We start from the raw sequence: 24,359 nt of genomic DNA on the forward strand, positions 1-24,359 counted from the left end.
ATGCGTGACTCACGACGATTTGCTCTCGCTCTTCAGTCAACATGAAATTCTTACAACAACTGCATGTGTGTGCAGATTTGTGCCGTATGGATCAATGCACCTGATCTGTGGTGAAACAGCCATTCCCGGTAAACTTACAACTCTTTGATACATTGCGCAAAATTCATTCTTATCAAGCTGAGACAACTCTGCATATCTGCGAGATGAGTGAATTTTTAGCAATTAATTTTATCGGCAACTCACACCTAAATCGATCTACGAGTACGTTACATTTCACTCACCCACCGAGATAAAAATATTCCTGATAAGATAATATATGCAAACAACAGCCATTCCCATTACAATTTGTTAAATTGTCTTGTTCTTAGAAATGTAAAGTAGCTAAAACACTAAAATCGATCTTTATTATTAATTATTTCCTTATTATTTCTAGGAGTTTCACTCGACTCGCCGAGATGACCTCATCGGCCGCCATAACCGATCCACAAGCCGGTGAAAAAGTGAAAGAAAGTTCAATCATTTCAACAATCCACAGGGCCTACAAAAACGATGACGATTTGGTCTTCCGTGACCCCACGAATCGACGAAGTTTCATAAACCGCTCGGCTTACGCGAAACTGCATCGTTCCTCAAGTGCTGGAAGTAACCGTCACAGTGTCGGCAACCTAAAAGGCCGATTTGAAAGCCTGGCCCGCGAGAATTCGCAAGACGAGCCCAACTCCCCAGTTAAAGACACACCCAGTGAGAGTTCCACCGAAGAAGATACCAAGTTCACTCCTGCCAGTTTCGGGTACCCCAAAACGGCAAAATTAAAGCCTCCTCTTATCAAACCCAAGCCCCAAATTCGGAGAAACATCCCCAAAGATGTGAACTCGAACGTGGTGCAAAAATCTGAATCAAACGATGGTGAGGAGTACCGGATTGTCATCCAACAGTCAGCTTCCGAGGAAAGTGTAGACAAGATTGCCAAAGAGCTGTCCAATTTCACCATGGATCGCAAACCAAAGAAACGAGGGAGTTTCCGCAAGTTGTTCCTTGGAGGTTTGTTCAATAAAGACAAGAAGAAGAAAGAGGAAGAACGAAGGAAGATTGGTGATAATATTGTCTATAATGATAATTTGAAGAACGAATCGAGTTTTGTGAGACAAGCGCCTCAGAGACAAACGCTTCCGGTGAATAGTTATAATGAGCGGATTCGTAATCAAGAAATCCACGAGGAGAGGATCAAAGAACTTGAGCAAAAATATGCCGAAATGCATGTTAACCGCTTCAACCAAATCCGGCAAAATTTTAGTGAGAAACGCGAAGATTATGTTCCTATGGATGCCAAAAATGCGAAATCTATTGATTTGGTCAAATATATTGATACGAGTTCGTCCGAATCTGACAAACCAAACGGAGTCGTGGCTCGCGACACTCCTCCCCGAGCCAAAGAAACCTACCAGAATATCCAAGTGGTCAAACCAAAGTCGGTCACACCATCTCCTAGTCCCAGAACCATCGAAAGAAATTTAAACCGGAGTAATAGTAAAGAATATCCAGACAAACCCAATATTACTCCTGAGGATACATACGGTACTGTTTTTGACAGTTTGGAGTACTCCCCGAGCCGGAATGGTGACCTGAAACCGGTCAATACCCGCTCTAGTGTTACCTCACCCAAACCTCCACTTTCCCTCGAAAGTACTAAACTGAGACTGCCATCCAATCGCGAAATTTACGAACCCCTGCCTCGGGTCAAATCACCAATTCCTACAAACAGGGTTAGTACTGATAAAATCATAGCGACTGAGCTTTTAAAAGGGACGAGATCACCAACTCCTCCTAAGAGAACCGTTTCAAAAGAGGTTATAACCGGTAAACCTCCAATGTCGCCAAAATCTCCGAGGAAAAACGAACCACAAGTCGATAGAATAGTCACCAATGCTCTTGTACACGCCCCTCGCCCTGAAACGCCCCTCCGGGCTGCAACTCCAGTCGAACTACGTATGTCCGTCTCTATGAAAATGTCGCCTAATAAGAAGGATATAAGGAAGAGTGTTGAGGAGTACTACTGGAAAGAATTGAAGAAATTGAAAGAGGAGGAAGATTCAAGGCTTTACGCCATGCAAGTGAATGGTTATTTTGAAGAGCAGGCAAAATTGAAACGGTCACGAAGTCTCTCGCCGTCGAGGGTCGGAAGGAGGAGTTTGAGTTTGCCGAGGGATAATCGAGTGGTTTATGATGGCGTGAGGGTGCAACAACAACCGATCCCCGAAGATCAAATCATGACAGGGAGACATTTTGTTTACGATCAAGGATTCATAAGGGGGAGTACTGAACGGAGGACGGTGGATAGTCTCCAAAGACCCATTTTCCGAAGAGGGAGTTTATCTAAACAGGAGATTTATGAGCCCCAGTATAACAAGAGAGTGAGTTTTTCAAACGGACAGCAAGCGTGGCCTACTAGAAATGGGTACGTACAAAGCCCCCCTCAAAGAAGGTTAGGTTCGGAATTGGAGGATGATGTCTTTGTTGACAGTCCCAAAGAACCGATCTATGGTACTAGATACACTGGGCAGAATGAACCCATTTACAGTAACAGGATTTTGGATAAATTCAGGGCCCAACAATTATACGAGTCGCCAAGGAGGCAGCTTTATAATCAAGTTCCTCCACAAATGGGTTCGCGGAGGTCGTCCATGGAGGCAATACCAAGGCAAGACATATACGTCTCTCGCAACCAAATCCGGAGACCTGTATCAAACATCCCTGAAGACTATACAAGGATCCCCTTTCAGCAATACCCCAGCAACTCCCAATCATCCCTTCGCAATTCGATCTACTCCTCTCGGCAAAGCATGGCCGAGCCCATCTACGGCCAAAAACACGTTAGTGTGAGAAACAAATTTTGCGATATTTACGGCCAAATCCACGATTCGCCCAAGTCTGGGGTCGTGATGGGTCAATTAACCAGCCCAGTGCCCCACCAACCCGAGCATTTCGTTCGCGGTTCGCGTCTAACTTCAAGTGCTAACGATGTCGGCCAACGCATTTACGAACCAAGAATTCAGAAATTTCCGCCGAACCGACCGTTGCCGCCTCCACCGACTAAACCTAACCGATTGCAGGTTTCGGATACGGAGAGTGGTTCCGATGCAAGCGAGATCCAGAGAATCATGCAAAATAAAACGAAAAATAAAAAACGGGGCTTTTTTGGTAAGTGAAGTGTTTGAAGGAAGGAAAGTGCCATTCCCGTAAAAAATCTTGAATTGAAGTTGCTATTTTAGGTTAAGGTTTAGAGACTGTGTGCTACTTAAGAGTTTTTTATGTAACTATTGTACTTAAAAATTTATAAATAAATTTTTATCAAGTTTGGGCGTGTTTTTGTAACCTTAGATAGCTCCCTTCAATTCTTGATTTTTTGTACTTATGTATCTATATACGAGGCAGTATTTTATATAATATTTATTATTGTGATAATGACATAAATTGATAAAAAATTTATCTTTCTATTGCAAGTAACTATATACTTATGTATCTAGACTATCATAAAAATATATTTAAATAAATATTTAGCTACCTATTTTTTGCTATATTTTATTGGCTGGCGCCATTTACTAAAGGAAATTTTAAAAAAGTAAGATATTACGTTTAAACTTTAGAAAAATATAATTGAAACAATTTCTATTGGTTGCAAGATGAAGCTAATTAAAATGAAACACAAACTTTGCAAAGGAAGTAATGTTGTTATCGTACCGAAATTAGATCTTTTTAACTAGAAATCTATTTACATTAAAGTTTATAGCCCATTTAAATTATTTATGCCGATTTTGATGTGCTTACGAAATCAATTCAAGTTATTTAGGTTATACAACCAACAATACACGCAGTAGAAAGAAATGATAAATATATTTAAAGTGGTTGATTAAAAAAAGATTTGATGACCTAATCCTTTTCTGGTTAGACTAAAAGCTGGATTCGATTAGTCCCAAGGCTGGAATAGAGTCTATATTAAGATTGTAACTTTCAATAATTTTTTGAAGGTATAAAAGGAATTATACCGTAAAACATTTAATTAAATTTTTTAATTTAATAATCTCTCAGATTTAACTGGTTAACTAAACTTTGCACCAAAAGCATTAAGCCTTATCCAAGTCCTACGTTTCATGCTTTTTTTTAAGTTTTCAACATACAATTTCAACATTATGCTTACAGATTTTTGAAAAATTAAATAATTAAAAAAAAATATTTGTAAATGATATTAAAATGTAAAAACTGAAATTTTATTTTAGTATTTGGAATAAGATATGGGTTTATACTATATGGGTATTTTGGTATTTACAAATAGGTATTGATATAAACGCTAATAAGGTTTACAATAACTGACAAGAAAATGAACAAAGTTTTGTTTGGTCTTTTTGAACTGATGATTAAGATTATAAAATAAAAACTAAAATGCTACAAAAAACATGTGTTTACTTAATAATTATATCTCAAAAAAACAAAATACGTATTTATTTATATCTAAAATGAAGTTGAGTAAATATGTAACAGGAACAAGGACAAGGGCGTCTAGAGGTTAAGATTATTTGCGACATAATAATACATGCAGTGTTTTAAAATTTTTTTCCTGTTTGGATTTTATTTTTTGAAAATTACTAAACCAAATAGAATTTTTTACTACTAAATTAAAAGTAAGGAAAAACGCACATTTTGTTAAGACTTAAGTTGTAAACATACACAAAGTTATTTTACTGCATTTGCAGTAAATATTTATTGACGCTCATCAATATAGCTTGTTACACACGAAAGGTAATTGACATTAAACCCAAACTATGCAGGTGATGTTTTTATTTCGGTGAAAATGGAGCTTTGTAACTGTGTATTTATTTGTGTAGAGTTTATTGGCCTATTAAAATAATTATGCTTGTTATTAGTGTTAATATAATATATTCAAAGTTTTAAAATATGCAACCAACTATACAACAAAAAGTCTCCCTTTTTGTTACACACGAAGCTGTTCTGTAACTTGTAGGGATCCAATTATGCTTTAATACACTTCGTTCCATCTATAAAAAGAGCCGATTAATAAACACGATACATAAATAATCCTCAATGGCCCAATTATCCCGATAAGACACCCCCGTTTCCTCTTCGGAACCAAGCGTAAAACTTTCATTTCGCCGATGTCCTCCTAAACCGCAGGTGTTGCATTAAACTTAATCCCACTCTAGGGCGAAAAAATCCCTTGTGGGCGTCCCTAGTCAAGTCGGGTCGCGTTGGGCGTGCAAGCTGCACTTTGAGCTTTCAGGGTGTTGCTGAAAGTCGCAAAAGCGCGTCCTGCTTTATCCCGGGCAAAGGGCGTGCTAGCAGGGCGTTCACCCCTCAAGTTTCTCTCAAAGCCGCTAGCTGCCAGCAGCGCTCCTATCGATTATCCTTGCAGTTACGTCACTCGGATGCTGTAATCTAGTAGGTGGCTGCATCGGTGTCTGTTCTCGCTCGGCCTACTGTGATGGACTACCGTTCGGCCTACGATACGACCTAATAATTAATGAACCAAACTGTGCTAATAATCCGTGTTTCACTTATCACTCACTGAAAACAAAACACTTGTGCTTTTATTTTTAGGGCCCTTGTCGCGTAAGTATCACTCTGACACGTCCTGAAACGGCCAGTTTTTACAAAAAAGCTAATTTCGATCACTTCGGAGGCTAACTCTTTTTTGGAAATTTTCACGCCTCACGCCTACATGTGGCTACTATTGATAAAAGCAGGGACACGTGTCGTACAAAAAGCTGTTTTTCAGGCACACCCTGTATATTTATCAATGAAAGACGATTCTAAATTTTTCTTTCCCAATCAAAATTTTATTTTGCTGGAATAATCGCTGTCTTTCGCAGTGACAATCCTATTTCGGGTCTGAAACCAATTTAAATTTTAATGGCCAACAATTACGTGGACAGTGACGTACGGTTCCCTATTTTTTCGAACCCTTCAATTTGGCAAAATCCGGCTCTGGTTTTTTAATTAAGATTGAGTAGACTTTAGCTATTATTTATTATGCAGACAAAAAGCCTAATTAAGCGAGGTGTTCATTGTTAAATTTTCGGCTTTTTAGCAAAATGAAGTTTTCAATGTTGGCAAGTGTTTTGAATTGAAAAGACAGTGCGAACATGTTGATACGGTGGAAAAATAAAGATAAGGACAAAGAGAAGTGCGAGAAACCGGCCAATCAGAAGCAGACGCAGAAGAAGAAAAGGAAGTTTGGCAGAGATGGAGGTAATGTTTTCTGTGTGATAGCAAGATTTAGTTTATTTTAAAGTTTTAATTAGACAAAGCAAATGTTTGATTCCGATTCGGTGACACTTTTACCAAACTTTATAGCTTTGCTTTCAACTCATTTTTTGTTCTAATAGCCCCAAGTCTATTAGAATAATGTATCCTCGGACTTTTTTAACCCCTGAGGGGAAAAACAAGGAGATATTTCAGTTGTTTATACTGAAACAACGATTTTTTAAACCTGCAGGTGGTGACATTTCTCGATCAAATTCGATCAACTCGCTCTATTTGTTTTACGGTTTTCTTCAAACATAAATCACATGGTATTTGATTGTTCCAAGTCACCAAATTAATCCTCTCTTCATCGGGATCATAAAACACGAGCGAGGATTAAGTTTCAAGTCGTAAAATCTGCTTTTTTGACACCTTGATCAAAGTACTAGGGGACATTTAATACAAACTTATATTTTTTATAGTTTTATTATTCATAGAAATTGTTAAAACAATAAAATAACTGAATTTTAATCGCTTCAAATGCTTATAGTTGTTGTAACTCCGGCACCAAACACTTATTAGTTCGATTAGGTCTTCGAGCACTTACCTTGTCACTCTATAAGTGGAAGACAAGTAAKTAGGACGAGGATCGATTCGGTAAGTCGTCGAATGTGTCTCAGGGGTCTCGCCCCATTTCCGTGGGATTTGTATTCGGGAAAGAATTTTCATATAAGGGAAGAGTCGAAAAGGGAGTATTGGACCGCATGTTGTATATTACATGACCGTTCGTAACCCAGTTAGTGTATCCAGGTATGTTCAAAGGCGGCTTGGCATGCGCGAGGCCGACAACCTTCACATCGCGGGAGGCTGCGGATTGCCTACAACAGTGTAGTAACAACAGGTTACCACATTGCTCGTGCCCTACAGTCCGGTGTAGTAATTTCAAGTGACGCCACTGGTCCTAGTGCGTTTGATTAAATAACATTTTTTTAGAGAATGTCTCTAGTGGTTTAATGCTTTATTAACCCGGCGCCTCCACCATTTTTGAGTGATTATTACTTATTAAAAATGTTTGTTTGGCGTCATTGTGTGTCTTTGGAAGGTAAGTGAGTCTCACAGATAAAAAAGAAAGAAGTCATTGTATATTTAAGTCGTGAATATTTAAAAAAATAATTTTTTTTTCGCATTTTTTCCTGAAATTTTAAGTACGCGATCGATTGTCAAGAAAAAACCTTGAGACACGTTACAAGAGTGATTAATTATTAAATGTTTCGATAATAAACCGGCCGAAAAAAATCAACAACATCAAGCTGTCACTGTTTGTTAAATTTTCCTTGGAATGAAACTGAGACAAATGATACAATTGGAAAGTTTGGGTTTACTTTACATCTCTTGTACAATTATCCCTGTCAGAACATAAAGCTTCCCTATTTCCTTATAATTAAAATTAATTAAACCGACTTTTCTCAAATATAGGTACTTTGGATTCTTGAGACGAATGTTTGAGAAATTTGTTAAACCAATTTTTAAATTTCCTGTCTTTTATTCAAACTTAGCAAAGTAGCTACACCACGGGTACGGTTAAAATTTGCCAAACCCTATCTTACAAAACAAATAAAAAAATTGTTTATAAAATGTATAAAAAAAAGTTCTTTACAGTATTGTTGATGTTTCTGAGAATGTTTTGGAAAGTTTAGCTACTGATTTTTTTCTGGCTTCGGGTTATATTTGTGGGGCAAAAAGCAAACAGCAATTCGTCTCAAGTTTGCAAAATTGTTGACTGAAGCAATTATCGCGTGCAAAACCCTCAACTAGGTCTCGGCTATGTAATTACTTAGCAGAAGTAATCCACAAAGGAATAAAAAGACGGAAAAAAATAAAATAAAACACGGTTTTTTCTCCGTATAAGACTGCGAAACGACCGTCTGTCTGTATTTATAACTGCAAAACTACAATTTTCCGTAAAATATTTGGGACCCTTGAGGATACTACATCTTAGTGAAACCGGACGTGTGGCGTCTGTTACATTCTCTATTTATTATCGCGAAGTCGGTAATAAAAATGGTAAAGGTGGATACGGGGCAGATTTATTGGGGAGAGGCATTATAGGTGTGATTGTTAAATGGAACTACTGTGACAAATTTTACCTTGAAATTCCTTTAAATATTCATATTAATGCTCGTTTGCTTTTAGAAGTATCGACTGAGGAAACCCGGAGAAAAACGTGGTCGAGAGTGATGTATGTTGGGTTGCCTAGATAGGGGTTGTAAACAATGAACATGATGAATTATGGGCTTCATTTGAGAGTAAGAGCGATAAATTAGCAGGATTGTTTATTACAAAATGTTTTGAACTTAATTACAAAACAATAAAAAACAGTTGGACTATTGTGAAATTCTAAACTGTCCTAAAAGCAGATGAAATGATTTCTGAAAAACTTTTACTAGTGAGAATAAAATATTTTTGGTGTGATACTTAAAAAATCATAATATAAAGTTATCGTATTGGTAAAAAATGTAGTTTCCACAAAAGAATTAATATTTTTACGTTTGCTACAAATTTAAAGAAGTTCTTTTAAAATATAAAATGCACAGGAACAACTGTCACCCTCACAAATTGGATACTATACTTTTCCTATATGTATTAATAAATTACGTCTATAACAGTGAATGGAATCAAAAACGGCAAAGATAACGATGCTTTGAAATTTATTTAATGTTGGAAAAGAAGCAGTATATATAAAAATTAATACACCTCGTATATTCAATCTCTACATTATTTAATAAAGTCACATACCACTTTGATCAGAAATGTACCGTCATAGCTATAAATTTTTAGCTGGCAAAATATGTGAAGTTTTTTCAAGCAAGCAAAATTCTCGCATTTTGCTCTTTCTTCCCATGAATGTATTTTTCTTTAGAAGGTCGGTGAAAGTGTGATTGTGATGCGACATCACGCCCTTTTATTAAAACTCTATTTTCATCTCACCGATAATGCGCAAATTCCAGCTTAAAAGCCGTTATTACACATTGATAAAGTGTGCTTCCAATATCGGCTTCTCTGTAATGTTGACTTTAGAAACCAATAAAACCACTTTCGCAATACGAAAGCGCGAATATTTAAACCTTGCATGTATAAATAATCGGAAAATTGTGAGATAAAAGTGACAATTTTTGCGCTAACGTATTTTATTTTCTATCATCCGAATGTCAACGGAAAAAATGGAGTTTTTCCTGAGAGAGAACCGCAATTCGTTACGCGGGTTTTTCACCAAGTAATTGAATTGTCCAATTTGGCCATTTGCTAATCCCATAATTTGTTGGAGGATTTTTCCGCTTCGAGATCAGTAGTCAAGACGCAAACCCGACTGTTACGATAACTTTCCCGTTATTAAAAGGAGAAAAAAGGTCGGGGTGCATATTTTCTTTTGAAATTTCTGGGGCCACTAAAACTGTTAAAGCTTCTTATAAACGGTGAAATGATATTCAAAGAGAAGGCGATAACACTCAAATTTGTTTGTTTGGCGGCGAGATTCAAAATATTGAAAAAAAATTTCTTTCAAAGCGATGTCATAATTCCAGTGAAACTTGCACAACTGTGAAGCATCCGTTTTTATACCTTTTTGCCCCATCTAATACATTTACAACGATCGTAAATCATTTTTATTTCCGAAGAATGTAGTGGGACGGCGAAAAATAATACGCCCGATCCGTCTTTTCTGTCGATAGTAGAGAATAAATTGGATGCTTTATCCACATCGTCATATGCGGACAAGACAAATCTGAATTTTACCTGAAACTGCAAAAAATCACTGAAAAATTGAACGTGGGTAGGTGGAAGAATAGATTGAAAAAGTCTTGATGACAGCATCTATGGGAAAATCGTTTTGACCTTTCTTTTATGCGATAAAAATAATTTCAGGTAGTATTAGGGCCGACAGGTTGCCCTTTGTGGGCGAATAATCCGAGGAATTATGCTTCAATAATTATTTTGGAACTTACGGTGAACAAGCAATATTTCCTCAATTTATTATCATTATTTAAAAAAAAAATTAAAAAAAAGACATGTAACTTTTAACTTCCTGTTCGTTAAACTACAATTTTCAAAAATGAATGAAAATAATAAAACAGGAAATAGTTATTTATTGTAAGAGTGTGTTAGATAGCGTTTTATCCACGCAAGAATGATTAATTTTCTTAAGTGACTAACACATGACTGCAATATAACGTTTTATCCACAATCACAGGCCCATTCCACAATTATTCCAAGTTTAATTAAAAATTAAACTGACATTTAAACGTCACGCCAAATGTGCTTTCGGTTAAACGTAGCAAGGTGTTACGCGGAACGCTGGTTACTAACAGTGGAATAAAGTTACTTTATTAATAAAGTTACTTTATTCCACTAGTGGATAAAGTGGTACTTTATACGCATCTAAAGTCTCTTTATAGAGTGAATGCGGATAAAAGCTTTTTATGATCACACTTGATTCCTTTATGTGACAAGCAATTCTCTTTATAAATAGGAGCCGACGTTTATTAAATTAAAAAAGAAAAAAGCTCTTCTGTCAATTAATAGACACACTGTGTTAAAATTTTCTCTCTGCTTATGACAGATGTGATGAGTTAATTGCTTTCACATCCGTTTTCCTACCGGTGTTTGTTTTTATGAAATAAAATATGAAGGTGTTCTGATTATTTTTATTACCACCACCTATTTAAAAGAATGAACAAAATAAATGTGGTTTGGTGTTCTTATTAAAATTTGAGTGCACTTGTGAGTTGTTTAATAACAGGAGTTAATTTCATGTTTTTTAAAAAAAGCACTTATGATGCACTTAAAGTGTTTGATGTTAAAAACATTACACTTATTGACTTTTTTGTCTTTTGGTAGGTATTCAAAGTTATAAGTTTGATAGAATTTGGAAAGAGGATAAGTAAGTATAAATTCCAGAGTTTTGATTATTGATTTATTCTCTTAATTGACGAGGTTAGTCTGTTAGACTTTCTAAACCTTAAAATGTAATTAAAATAATACAGTAAAAGTAAGTGAAATAAACAGTGTTGTCTTAAAATAGATAGTTCGAACGCTTTAGACTTGAGTGGAGTTTGGAAAAAATACAGTTTTGCCCTCGTGAGAAAAGCACACCTTTCCCCACCTGTTACACGCAATACATATACATTTCCGTGTCTATCTGTCAACATTTTGTCTCCAGCTTCTTTGTAAGTTCCTTTTGACAGACTCATTGCTGAAATTTTGCCAATTCATCCTGCCAGTTCGTCTCCATCATCCCTGACCCTCCCTCACATCCGCCATCAATCGGCACTTCCTCGTGTCGTCGTCTGATCGCAGGGGTTGTTCTCATGTGTGTAACCTAGTGACGTTCTATTATCGACCTCCTCGTCGAGGTGCACCGCGTTGGGCGGATACACGAAGCTAGTCACGCGGTGGTCGCTGTTCGCTGCGGATGTCCGTCGCGCATCTCTTTGGCGCTCGCGCTCTCGCAGTCGTCCTCCGGCCTCCACACGGCCTCTTCGCCACCAAAAAACCCGAAAAAAGAGTGTCCTGTGACCGTGATTGTGTGGACTGCTGAGGAGGAGGCACTCGTGCGTGGATAATTAGTTGTGTGCGCGTTAAGCTGTCTTCACACTCGCTCATTTTATTTAGAAAACGTGACACTGTCTAATTACAGCCAAAATGGACGGGGGAGAGGTCGGCGCGGTTAGGTTTTTAAGCCGAAATCAAAAGCTCGTTGACCCAAATCATGTCGTGATACGCTCATTATCAATCATACGAAAAACGCAACAGGGGATTCACTTCCTGGCCTCGTTTGCCTACGCGAGATTGATAGATAGGGCATTCTTTGATTTAATGGGATGTGATGAGTCGATACGAAGCTAATAATAATGAAACGCTTCTACTTCCGATAACTACTACCAAACATGAATTTGTACAACTGTTGCATGCACTGCGAACTATTATTAGGCGACTACTAGTAGTAGAATCAACTTGGAAGGAACAAAAGAGAATTTGTAGTTTGTTAGGGTTCGGGACTACCTGGAATATATCAGCTGTGTATTAAATTTCCCAACAATTTTAACAAGCATTACTTATTTGAATGAAAATTTTTATAACTAAAGCGAATTTTTAATTGGTAAATAAAAATACGACAAGGTCAATGTAATTGCTTTCCTAATACAGTTAATTAACGATTTATTTGTGTATGCCAAATATTCATTTACTTAATTTATTTTAATAAAACCTTGTTTTTTTACTTTGTCTTGTTTTATATTATGTGTATTTTTGTCATCGTTTATCTGGTCTGAGATCAAGGGAGAAACCAAAAGATTAAAAAGTAGTGAACATCAGCAATTCGTCATTAAAAATTTTGTTTTGAAAAATATCCAATAGTCGAATTTTTAATGTCGACTTAATTTAAAGCTGTCAATTAATATAAACAACGTAGAGAATGTCTCAGAAATGTAAACATATGACTTTTTAGACAAAGTCTAATTGTACAATATTTCACAAAAAACAACTAGTTTATTATTTATTAACTCTTAGATAAAAAAAAGATGGAATATGGAAGAAATTACAAAATTATTGTGTTTATTAATGTTAAAATTGTTAAATTTTTAGTAATTATAACATTAACATAATTTAATAAAATGGTTGTTCAAGAATATTATACTTTTTTAAATTAAACATTTACTATACATACTAACTAAAAAAATAGCAAAAAAATAGAATTACATTTAAAAGTAAAACTGTCTTAATGTGTACAAGTTGATTGGTTTTGTTTTTAAAATTATATGTAGTGGTGAAAATATTTTCAAAAGGAACATGTGAATCTGAAAATTTTACTATTACATGAGAAGTAATTGTTTTATGAAATTTAATGTTTTTTTTATTGTAAAATGAGACCAAAAATTCGAAAGCTAGTAAGTTATTACAACCTTATACTCGTAGTCCTTTATATGTAGTATAGATATACTAAATAAATTTTATTCTATTTTGAAACATCACAGTGCATATTTTGTAATTTGACGTTTAATACTAGTTTATGACCTGAATAAATAATTACGTGGATATTTGGATAAAAGCTAAATGGCGTCAGAATATTAGTCAATCATGTTTAATGAAAAATACGTTACACAGTATGAGCTTTAAAAGCTCAATTCTGAATTTAGAACGTTTGTTATAAAACATTCCAATTAACTATAGTTTCATGAAACGACTCAATTTTTTATCATGACCAACGTAACTACTTTTCTTTTGATCATAGATACCTTTAATTATTTCACTGAAGAGTTCCAACTGCATCCTGTGATCCTCCCGGAAACGCTTTTATTTAATTACAGAACGTGACAAAGAACAGATCTTGAAAGCAATCGTCCAATTTATGAGTTTTTATTTCACTGCCATTTCTGCATATTTACCTTCAAAAGAAACGCACGAAAGCTTGCAATTAAAACATTTCGCGACGCGAATTTATATTTTTCCACCTTCCATTAAATTCATTGCATTTTCTTCTTTTCACATAAAAAAATAATAGACAGAATTATGGAATTATAATTGCAGATGTAAATAATTGAAATCACTTACATCATCGCAATCAATAATACCTTTCTCAGTCGAGGGTAATTCCTAGAGACACTCTACAGGTTTGCTTTCCCATCCCACCCCCATTTTTTCGCGGCTCGTGCCCACTTTCGGGGGTTAACTAAGCAATTTGGTTAACACCCATGTCCGTTTGTAAAACATTTGTGTTAATGTAGCGGTCTGATCACGCGATGGAGGGTGTATCTGGCGCATATTTGGGGTAAAACCTCATCAAATATTATTTAACGGTTATATCCAGGTCAACGGACCGGGAATTGTGGGTCACAAACACGATTCAACTCTAACGACTTTGCATTTATTTAATTTTCGACTGATGACGAGGAAATTAAAGACAGTCGCTGGAATCCTGAGACGGTGACATGTGCCTCATAATTGAATTTTTTTAAATCAGAATCAAGCCTGCTTTGCGTAATGGAAAAGAAAACAGATTTTCAGGGGCGGAAATAAGGTTTTTTATTATGGTGGAGGATTGATTGTGTGTTGGGGGCTAGTTGTGAGTTAGTGATGTAGCCAATGTGATGGAAAAGTATCGACTGGGGCTGTGCTCCAGATTCGATTCATTGCAAAAGTGAACTAGTTGCTGGTAATCATTGCTTAAGTAACTTGGAAAATGGGCTACTTGGGAGGAGGTTTTTCATGTCCGTTTTAATACGATTGGTTTTGCAGACTCGAAACAATAGGCGGGAACATTAATCACTTATCAGATAGGAAAAACACGAAACTTTTATCAACGTTATTAGATAACGTAAAAACAATAGACGATTTATAAGAGACAGGTGGCGTTGTTTGGGAATGGATGGGATGATTAGATTCTTTTTAATTACTGTCAAAGACGTATTTCACATTGCTCACAAGAAAAACTTATTGTCTGAGCAATCGCCGAGAAATTGTATTTTATACTTTATTTACTGTTATTCTACTTTGACATTAATAGTATGTTAATTACCAATACTTTTGTATAACTTTATTCCTAAAAATGTTTATAGTAAAATAATAGAATTATAAAAATAAGTTAGTACCTTTTTAACATAAAATTTAATAAGGATGAATCAGCGTAAATTTTATTTTTTTTCCAATTTCTTATTACAGATACTACACAAGAATTATTTGCTTTTTAAATGGTATTTCTAAACTTTATTTTTAACACTCTGCTGTACTGCAATATTTTCTAGAGGATTCTCTAAAAGGTGCAGGTTGCAAAAGTTTTTTGTATTCATTTATTTTTGCAAATTCTCAAAAACTTATTTCAAGAATTCTATAATCTCTAATTTTTAAGCATAGTAATTTTGATTATCACAACCTAGTCAAAAAGGAATTTTCAATTTCTTTTTAAAATATTTAACTTTTCGTTGTGTCAATAATTGTGTGAATAATTTGCAGGTTTTATTTAATTATTTTTTTCGGTTTCCTTTCATAGTTTTTACCAACAAAACTTTACTATACTATGGCACATTGCAATATTTCCTCTAACTGATTTGATTTTGGAAAAAGTTCACCTTTCATTAAAAAAAGCTTTCTTTGATTAATTGCCGTGAATTTGTATTTCACGCTGATCGGTAAAATTTTTCGAAAATTTTGCTGTATCTATTACTAGTCCACTTTGATGTTAATAATTCATTATTCACTTTTCTGAACATTGGAACACATTTTTTTTAGTCCACCCACTAAACTGAGAGTAATTTAATTTATAGTCCCGACTCGTGATATAAATTCTTCAAACTGCTGATCATCCCAAGTGTTAAACCCCGCATCTTTCATATCACACCGCCACATTTGCAGCCTTTTCCAGTGTCCATCCGAGTGCATCGCAACAATAATTCATACCCTCTCTTATCACGTTTCTGATCTCGTCTGTATAACATGATTTCCGACTCCCATAACCCATTTATACAAACCCTTGAGATTGCAATAATTCTGTTCTTCGTCGTTTGGCATTTGTGGCATCATCCAGTGCTAAAAATACATTTCTTTTTGGGTATTTACGACTGTTTCCTAGTTTCCTCCATTTCGGCTGATTTACAGAAGTCGTCCTTGTCCGAAATAGACCTTCCAGTGTCAACAAATTAATAACGCGTTCCGCATGTGTCACTTTCTGGGGTTTGTGGAGCCATCATCAGATGTGTTTAATTGAGTTGAGTGTGACAGACGGCTTTCGTGGCGTAACACAGTAACATAAAGCTAAATTTTCGATCGTAAAAGCCGAGATGTGCTCGAGGTGCAGTCGGTGCTGCAGGAATAGTGTAGACGATGAAGAAATTCCTTCCTCTGAGACATGTTCAGGTGAATCTGTCTAGGGGGGAGTTGATAAAAGTGGACAATCTTTAAATAGTTATTGTTAGAATTCTGGAAATTCCAGCTTGTCCGCTACTGACGGCTCTCCCCTATACTGGTGATGTATCGAGTGTTCGTTCCATTAGTCCTCGCAGTTGATTGTAATCTTCTTCGGCAATCTGTTATCGGAACTAACTCTGCAGCCGCGGATCTAATAACCTGCGGGAAGTTGTGATTTTGAGGAGAAAGCTAATTATCTCGTGTTATTAATTGTACTGAAATTGTTTTTTCATTTTGTAGATGAAGAATGGAACGCCGACGGGAAGTCCGGAAGAGGCGCTTCGGGGAACGACAGCGGTAAGTCGTGTTAAAGTTTCTAGCGAAGTTCGTGGTTTAAAGAGATTTCGTCCAATTTCGATTTGCATTAAAAACGGCCAATGTTTTATTTGATGGTTTATTAATAATCGTATTAAAAAGTTAAATTAAATTTTGTATGAAAGCTAAATCATTTTCAATGATGTCTTAAATTGGACCAAGCTAACGATCGGCAAAAAGCCGCAGAACACGACAGGTTTATGCAAGGAGATGAATAAATTCGTGTTGTGGAACATAAATGTAAGGTTATTTAACTTAATTCGGGACTCGTTTTATCTGTATTAAAATGTACCTATTTTGAAAATAAAGGTTTTTCGGTTATTTGGTTTTTAACAAACTTATCAAAGCCAATTTGGGAGCCAAAATTTATTATCAGTATTGATTTTTCCATGGCATGCTAAAGTTTTATAAATTATTTAGGGAATAAAGTCATATTTTTAATAATTATACTATGTCCAAGAAGTTTTCAATTCAAATTTCTTTAGACTTTAGGGTGCTGAAGACTAATTTGAAATACTTTAAAATTTTTTTGGATGGGTTTTTGATACGTGTAAAATTTTACGTTAAATTCTGGAAGTGGCTTTTTTGACAGTTTTTACGTGTTTATTGGATCTTTTGGTGGTTTCTACTTATATTTTCTAAAAAAATTCGAATTTGAAACTCGTTTTTTCTATTGTTATTACCCAGTCAATGAACGCTCAAGAAGGGGTTGTAGAATACATGCCGATGCCATTATATGGTTTCTGGCTTAAATCCCAGAAACGGTGCGTGTTACGAAAATAGTATATTAAAGTACAAGTTGCAGAAGGTAGCTATCTATTCAAGCACAAATTTGAAATTCCGAAACGAGCCGCGTAGCGGCGAGTACTTGAAGAACCTTCTGCAACAAGTGCTTTATACTATTTTTTTCTATTTTGCCGCTTTATATCATTTTATAAATTAAAAAACGAAAATTTCATTTTTTTTTTTCTAGAGAATTTTGCGACAGTTGGTGACATTTAGGTATGTGGAATAATTTTAGGCGGCTGTACAAAATAAAAATAATTCATATTTTCACATTTGAAAATGAATTGTGAAGAAAGTCCGTCACTAAAATTAAATTACCGGAACGACTTATTCCAGCACTCAAATGACGTCATTTGGGTGCTGGAATAGACTTATTCTAACACCGAAATAGAAAAAAATAATTATGTACTTAAATTAAAGCTTATACAATCTCCTACAAGAAAATCTGATCGATTTTTTTGTATCTTAAACAGTTTTCGAGATATTCGCGAACAAATATTGCAATATTTAAAAACTTTTTTTGTCTGACCTTACATCAAGTTTACAGCAAAAGTCATTATACTGTGACGAAATGTTGGTTGTAAACTTGTAGCTTGCAATTTGTACTGTACTGTAGGCCTCTGCAGCTAAGAGAAAACAGTCTTTTCCTACTTACCTTGTCAGAAAGTGAGGTTATGTTTCATTTCTTACACTTATTATTTTTTTTTTATTAAATACCTCGTTGACAATTTATGTGTTTATAACAGATAGAATAGGAAAAACACAATGTTCCTATTTCTATTTTAAGGTTTCAGGTTTTATTTCCAATCATGTAGGATCTACAATAAAATGTAAGCTGCAAATTCTTCGTCACAACTCACAATAGTCAATAGTCACAATAACTCACAATAGTCACAACAGAAAGCGCGGCGCGCACACAAGTGACATTTTTATTAAAAATTGAAATTATCTAGCTTTATGGATGCAAAACAGAATTAACCAATTTCGCTGCATTTTATTGTTATGAATTAATCTAAAATCTAAAGTGATTGGCTTCTCACGTTATTATAATGGCCGACCTCGAACGGGCCAATCACATCATTGCATAAAATTTTTGAATGAATTCAAAAATCTAAAGTGATTGGTTTTTAACATTATTATAATGGCCGACCGTAAACTACCCAATCACAATGGTTACTACTTTTACAACAATCGTTAAGTTAATTCATTATTATTTTTTTTAGAAAGTGCGATATTTGTTAGTAAATATCTCGAAAACTATTTTGAAGCTTTATTAATATGTTGTGTAAAACCATTTTTTCGTAGCCCGCTTCGTTTTCTGGATTATTTTATTAGTGTGCATCTATCTACTTATACAGTTTTCGTGTTTTAGATTTCTAAAATGTAGGCACGTAACAGGCCATGGCCCACCAAAAATTGTGTTGGCCCACCCCTTGGCCTACCTGCTTTAAAACAGAAAAGCATAAAATGTTGTAATAAAATAAAATTTATTACTGTTTATACAAATTTAACATAGTTGTTTTTACTGAAGTATCATTTTCCGAGCCACTTCTCACTAACATTAAGTTTTTTAAGACATTTTTGTTGGTTTTTAAAACATGATGCCTATTGTTATCCAGTTTCATCATAACATATGGGTCTTACCTACTTAGCCCACCTTAAAAACTTTGGACCTATCGTGGCCCACCCAAACATGAGGGCCTAGTTCTGTACCTGCTAAAATGAGAATGTTTTCGTTAAATATATAGTTCAGTGTAAAAGTACATATCGAGATTTAAAAAAAAGCATTTAAATTGAAATTAATAATTTCAGATGGTGCAGTATTTAAGACTTTTGAATAAGTACACCTAATTTTTTCAATATTTTAATTTTTAAAAGTCAATAATAAACTTTACTAAGTCGCTGGGACAGCTTTATTTTGTTGTTGTTGATTTATTTATCAGTTTAAACTGAATAGATGTAAAATCTTACCCGCAAGGGTGTGGTCTCTATTTCATATTTCGGTAATAACAAATAATCGATACAACAAAACTCACTTGAAAACTAATTATTATTAGATTTGCGCATATTTATGTGAAAAGAGGTGAGTCTAAATGCTAAAAGGTTTTTCTTCAATAATTCTGTTATCCATGCTACTTTTTGTTCAATAACTTAAAGTTTCAACCAATTACAAAACCTATATTTAAAATAGATTACCTACATCTTCAAGAAACTATAGACAGATCCAATTTGATAATATGAACTGCGCCGAGAAGGGGTGTGTCAAGCCTAGCTTTATATCACCCAAAAACTCTAGCTTTTACGAAAACATCGATAGTAAAGTGCTACTTAGTCTTAAATTATTAATTCGTATTTACTTAGCTAATTACCTATTGTGGAGGCAACTAATTAAGTAATGGCTTTTGTTTCATTAATATTATGCTGTCAACCAGGCTTCCATCACCAAGAAAACTTGTAGACGTTTCAATAAACGCAGATAGTACTTTTGTCTTTGAATATTACATGAGAGGCGTTTGAGAGTTCTTTGAAAGGCCTGGCAACATTTAAATTGAAGTGAAATGGTTTTTACTCGAGGTTTCCCCTAAATTAATATCTGGGGGTATGACCCCGATATTTGTCTCATAATTTAGATACACTTTATAATCAAACAGATGTTTCAAAGGAGGCCTCGCCTATTCACAGTGTTGTTTATAAATGTATCATTTCGTATAGCTCGCAACTGTTAATTATTCGCATTTGAGGATGAAAGGAGTTTGAGAATAGCCGTTTAAATTTTTCTTCTCGAGAGATAAAACTCGATTATTCAAGTAATTTAAAGTAAATGCGGATTTCCATTATGGATTTTCTAGACGAACAAATACGAAAACTATTATACGGAAAAAAAGGAAAAAGTTGTATGCATGCCGACATACAGAGAGAATTGGATTTTTCTGAAATTGGCTTTGGAGCGAAACTGAGTTAAGACTGTTCAGTTTTAATTACGGATTATTGCAAACTTTCAAAAATCATTAGAGAACTCATTAAGCGAATTCCGGCATTTTTAATCTGGCGCCTCTGCCATTTTTCCACGTGAATAATCGTCTTTTGTGTTTAATTTACTTGGCGGTATTTATCTCCTTGTCCCGGAGTTAATTTACGAGCCACCTAGTGGCAGTGCAGCCCCGGATTGATGCAGTTTTCCTTCTTGTGCTGCTCTACAGCGGAGCCCCTTGTAACTACTATCGATCCTTACACCTCCGCTTAAATTCATTGAAGAAAATAAGAAACGGTCTTAATCGTCGAGGGAGTTTTAACACTCGGCTAAAGAAGATTTAAAGTATGAAATTGCGTGCGTGTTTCAATTTGATTAAAATTGTGTTTTGCGCTCATTCGAATTCAATAAAAATTTCACGAGAAAATATGATATTGCTTTCGGTATATTGGGTTGCCTACCTTGTAGACACGGTAAATTATAGACGCTAGCGGGGTGCTTTAAAAACCCCAATAAACAAGAATGTAAGAAAATAACACTGCGAGCCACTTTCTAGTCCGGAATTTTATTGCGTGGGAGTAAATTTGAAAAAATGTGACGGGAGAGGAAATTACTGTCGCTTTCCGACTTAATTAATCATCGGATTTTCGGGGGCGAGACATACTGTTAATTCCGATGTAACAATGCAGAGATGTGCGAATGTACAATCTATAATGGGAGAAAATTAATTGAAATTTCCGGGAAAGTAAAATCTGGAACAACAGCATGTACAATGACGTAGATAATAGCTAATGAGCTTTTAAAACGGGGTATTGTGGAAAACCTAATTTTTAAAGCAAAGATTTAGTGAGAAGGTTTTTGCGCACATTAACAAGATACAATTTGTGTTTTTATGCTAGAAAATGTGTGTATATTGTGTGTATAAATATAATCTCTTCAATGAAAAACTAAAAACATATCATGGTTCTTTAGGCAAGATGAGAAATTAAATGCATTTTTTATGAGTGTAGGTATATGGGACCAATAGTTTCGAGACTATTAATAAACTCATCAAAATTCTCTTTTCTTTCTCGTCAATTATGCATCTTTTTTCTTGTTATAAGATGGGAGATTAGTGTTTTTCAACAAGTTGCCATAAGTAAGGGGCGACGACCGCTGGTGCAAATAATTTTGACATGGGACGTATCAGAATATCACTTTTAGTAGCAATTATAGATTAAGGGTGTAAATTATGTCTTTTGAATGACGGTCAAAAAGTCCTTACTCTTTGTTTAATGAAATCGTATTTGTCCCAACGCCCGTCATCGTAACACAATAGGGATGTTGTCCCGATTTAGAAATTGAGGAGCTCACGTGTCCATGATTGATGTTTGGAGCATTGTTCGGGTCAATGGAACCCATCAATGTGTGAAGACTAATCCATCGTATATTTTTACAACGAATTTTCAAAGTTTTGGGGGAACGTCAGTCTGCCACAAATCGCATTAAACATGCAATTTCCTCGAGGATCGGAAAATTGTTAAGCGGATTGAGGCGGATTTGAGCATTTGTAAATTTTAGATTAGTCGACAAATTGCCAAATTTCTACAATTTTTAATTGCAAGTGCTGTGCCACAAACGCGCAAATTACCGAACCGTTGAAATACTTTAAAACAATTGCGTAATAAATTTCCAAACCGCTTTGAAATTTTCTTATTTCACCTGAGAATTGTTTGCGAATAAATTCCTGGAATGTAACATTCCCCGTTTACATAACGAGACTGTTCACCCCTGTTCTTATGAATGGGTGAACAACTGTAGATGAAATTATTCGAAGTTTTAATGAGACGGAGCAAAGGGTAGCTGTGAAGTTGAAAAATCTAATCAGGGAGAAAAATTGAACGTTTTTTTTTTCAATTGCAGTGTACAAAGCATGTTTTATAATAAAGTAATAAAAAGTTAGGAAAACGACTACTTTTACGGTCTTCCAAGTTGGAACTGTGCCAAGTTAAATATCAACTCTTGAATGTGTGGTTCACATCTTAAACTACATTGTAATTTATTTAGACAGTGTAAGTCGGTCGAAGCTCTCCATCATCTGTTCATTTGATTTGGCACCATTCTGTGTTACATAAACCAGTCTATGTTTCATATACCATTACACCCCCGGAAATTCCGATCGGGTGAAGTTCCTCGTATTTTTGTCGCCGTTATGGCACAAGTATACAAATAAAATTACAAGAAGTGTTTCTCAAATTGAATTTGACCATTATGTGATGGCGCTTGTGCTAAAAGTTGAGTTGTCACATTTGTGAAATATTGGAATGCTTTTCTTGAATTACTTGCACCTACATAAGTACCTACTATAAAATGTTTATTCAAATATTTATTAGTTTTCAATAGGGGGTTTAACTAAAAATAATTTTCTTTTTAATCTTGATTAGAGTTGAGCGTTAGATAATTTAGTAGCTATAGCTATAACTTTAGTGACTTGCATAGCTGTGGCTAAGCTTTTTCTCGTAGTGTAGCTTATAGTTTCTCATTATCAAGAACTAGCAACTTTTTTTTAAATTCAAGTTACAACATCTAGCCATCTGGCCAAACTAAGCCTTTTGTTGGAACAAAGTCGTACAATGACGTTTTATACTTGATTTTTTTTTTAATTTAACACGTTTTCAATATTTAATTAATTAACTACGAGATCTGACTGAGGTTTTATTTTTGACTATCGTTCTTTACTATATAATTTCAAGCATGTCATGGTTTATTTTTTGTTCTTCAAGAAGTAGTAGTCAGTAACTCAGTATGTACGAGTATGTAGGTAGGTACAATATATCTTGTTTTATTGATTATGTGAAAAGAGTACGATAAACTCTAATTTGTGCTAGTAAATAAGAAATCTATAAGATAAATGTGAGGATTTAGAAGGCGATTTGACACATGAGATTCAGATTTAATTAAAAAAATAGCCGGTGTCATGACATAACATTAACATAATTGAAAATATGTAATGTTTCCTTAAAAACGAAACAAAGAAACGCATGATCGTAAAGTCTGATTTTTCTAGGAAAATTAAAATCTGTAGTAGTTCACGTTTTATCGAGATTGTATTAAAAAATCATATGTTTAATATTATTAAGATGTGTAGCAGGGAAAAAATGGGTAATTTTCATTCTCAAAAAAGTGTTTTTGTAAAATTTTTCATTATTAAAAAAGGGAACAAATTAAATGCACAATAAAGACAATGGATGAATGTCTAGCAAAACTAATGAATTTAATATTTACACATTTACAAACAAAATGTTTCTGAGCAAAAACGGAATATCGCAAAGCGTTCAAAAACAAAATTGTGGTATCCGGAGCACAGCAGTGCAAAGACTGGCCTACGCTGATTAGACTGATTACCATTTGTGCAGTTTCTAGCCTTTGCTAAAATCATTCTCGCGCAGGGGCCCTTGCTAATACATATACCGCCCTTCAATAACAATAAATATTCAGTAATATTAAAGTAAGTACCAATAATAAATAACACTCTTGCGCAGGGACCATACATTGTTATGTAACCAAGACTGAAAATTCTTTATATTTTATGTTGTTTTACTAATTTTGATTAAAGTTACTGAGCGTTTATTATTTTTACTGTGCAAATTAGATTTTTTTACTAATAAAATACTATACGTGCTTTATTTATTGTTTTTACTGTGCAAAATATTATATAATATTGATCATTTTTAATTTTTTACTGTGCAAAATTTAATTAAATACTGATCATTTATCATTTTAAACTGACCAAAATTGGATTATTTATTGATCGCTTTATTATTACCCATTAAAAATACATTATACCAGGTGAATAAAAAGTATGGAACCAAACGTTTTTTGCTTAAACTATTTATTTTTTCAAAAAAGTAATTGATGAGTGATAAAGTACTATAAAAATGTGATGATTTAACAAGAATAAAATTTTTCGAAATTTCCTTTTGTTTTTGAGTTCTACAAAAAAAATTATTTTTTTAAATGGCAACCCACTATAAAATCATTTTTCTCATAAAAGGTATATTCTAAGGATTACAACTATCTGCTTTATATTTAATTTTTT

General features: G+C 34.6%; 1 protein-coding gene across 16 annotated transcripts in view; it reads left to right on the forward strand.

Moving 5' to 3' along the window:
- The window catches only part of LOC123013620 (coiled-coil domain-containing protein AGAP005037), a 72,780-nt gene that overhangs the window by 3,760 nt on the left and 44,661 nt on the right, over positions 1 to 24,359 (forward strand). For 9 of the 16 annotated variants that reach the window (XM_044412265.1, XM_044412273.1, XM_044412272.1 and 6 more), the window contains exons 1-3: positions 259 to 372; positions 434 to 3,198; positions 16,450 to 16,506. In XM_044412265.1, coding sequence (XP_044268200.1) covers positions 371 to 372; positions 434 to 3,198; positions 16,450 to 16,506 — 2,824 coding nt within the window. In that variant the 5' untranslated portion in view covers positions 259 to 370. Of the gene's footprint in view, positions 1 to 17; positions 129 to 256; positions 373 to 433; positions 3,199 to 16,449; positions 16,507 to 24,359 lie in introns of those variants that run through there. The other 7 variants (XM_044412281.1, XM_044412280.1, XM_044412267.1 and 4 more) reach the window with 5 other exon arrangements.

The sequence above is a fragment of the Tribolium madens genome, unplaced genomic scaffold (assembly GCF_015345945.1).
Source record: "Tribolium madens isolate multiple individuals breed KSU strain unplaced genomic scaffold, Tmad_KSU_1.1 Scaffold_96;HRSCAF=242;Tcas5.2_LG5, whole genome shotgun sequence".
NCBI lineage: Eukaryota > Metazoa > Arthropoda > Insecta > Coleoptera > Tenebrionidae > Tribolium > Tribolium madens.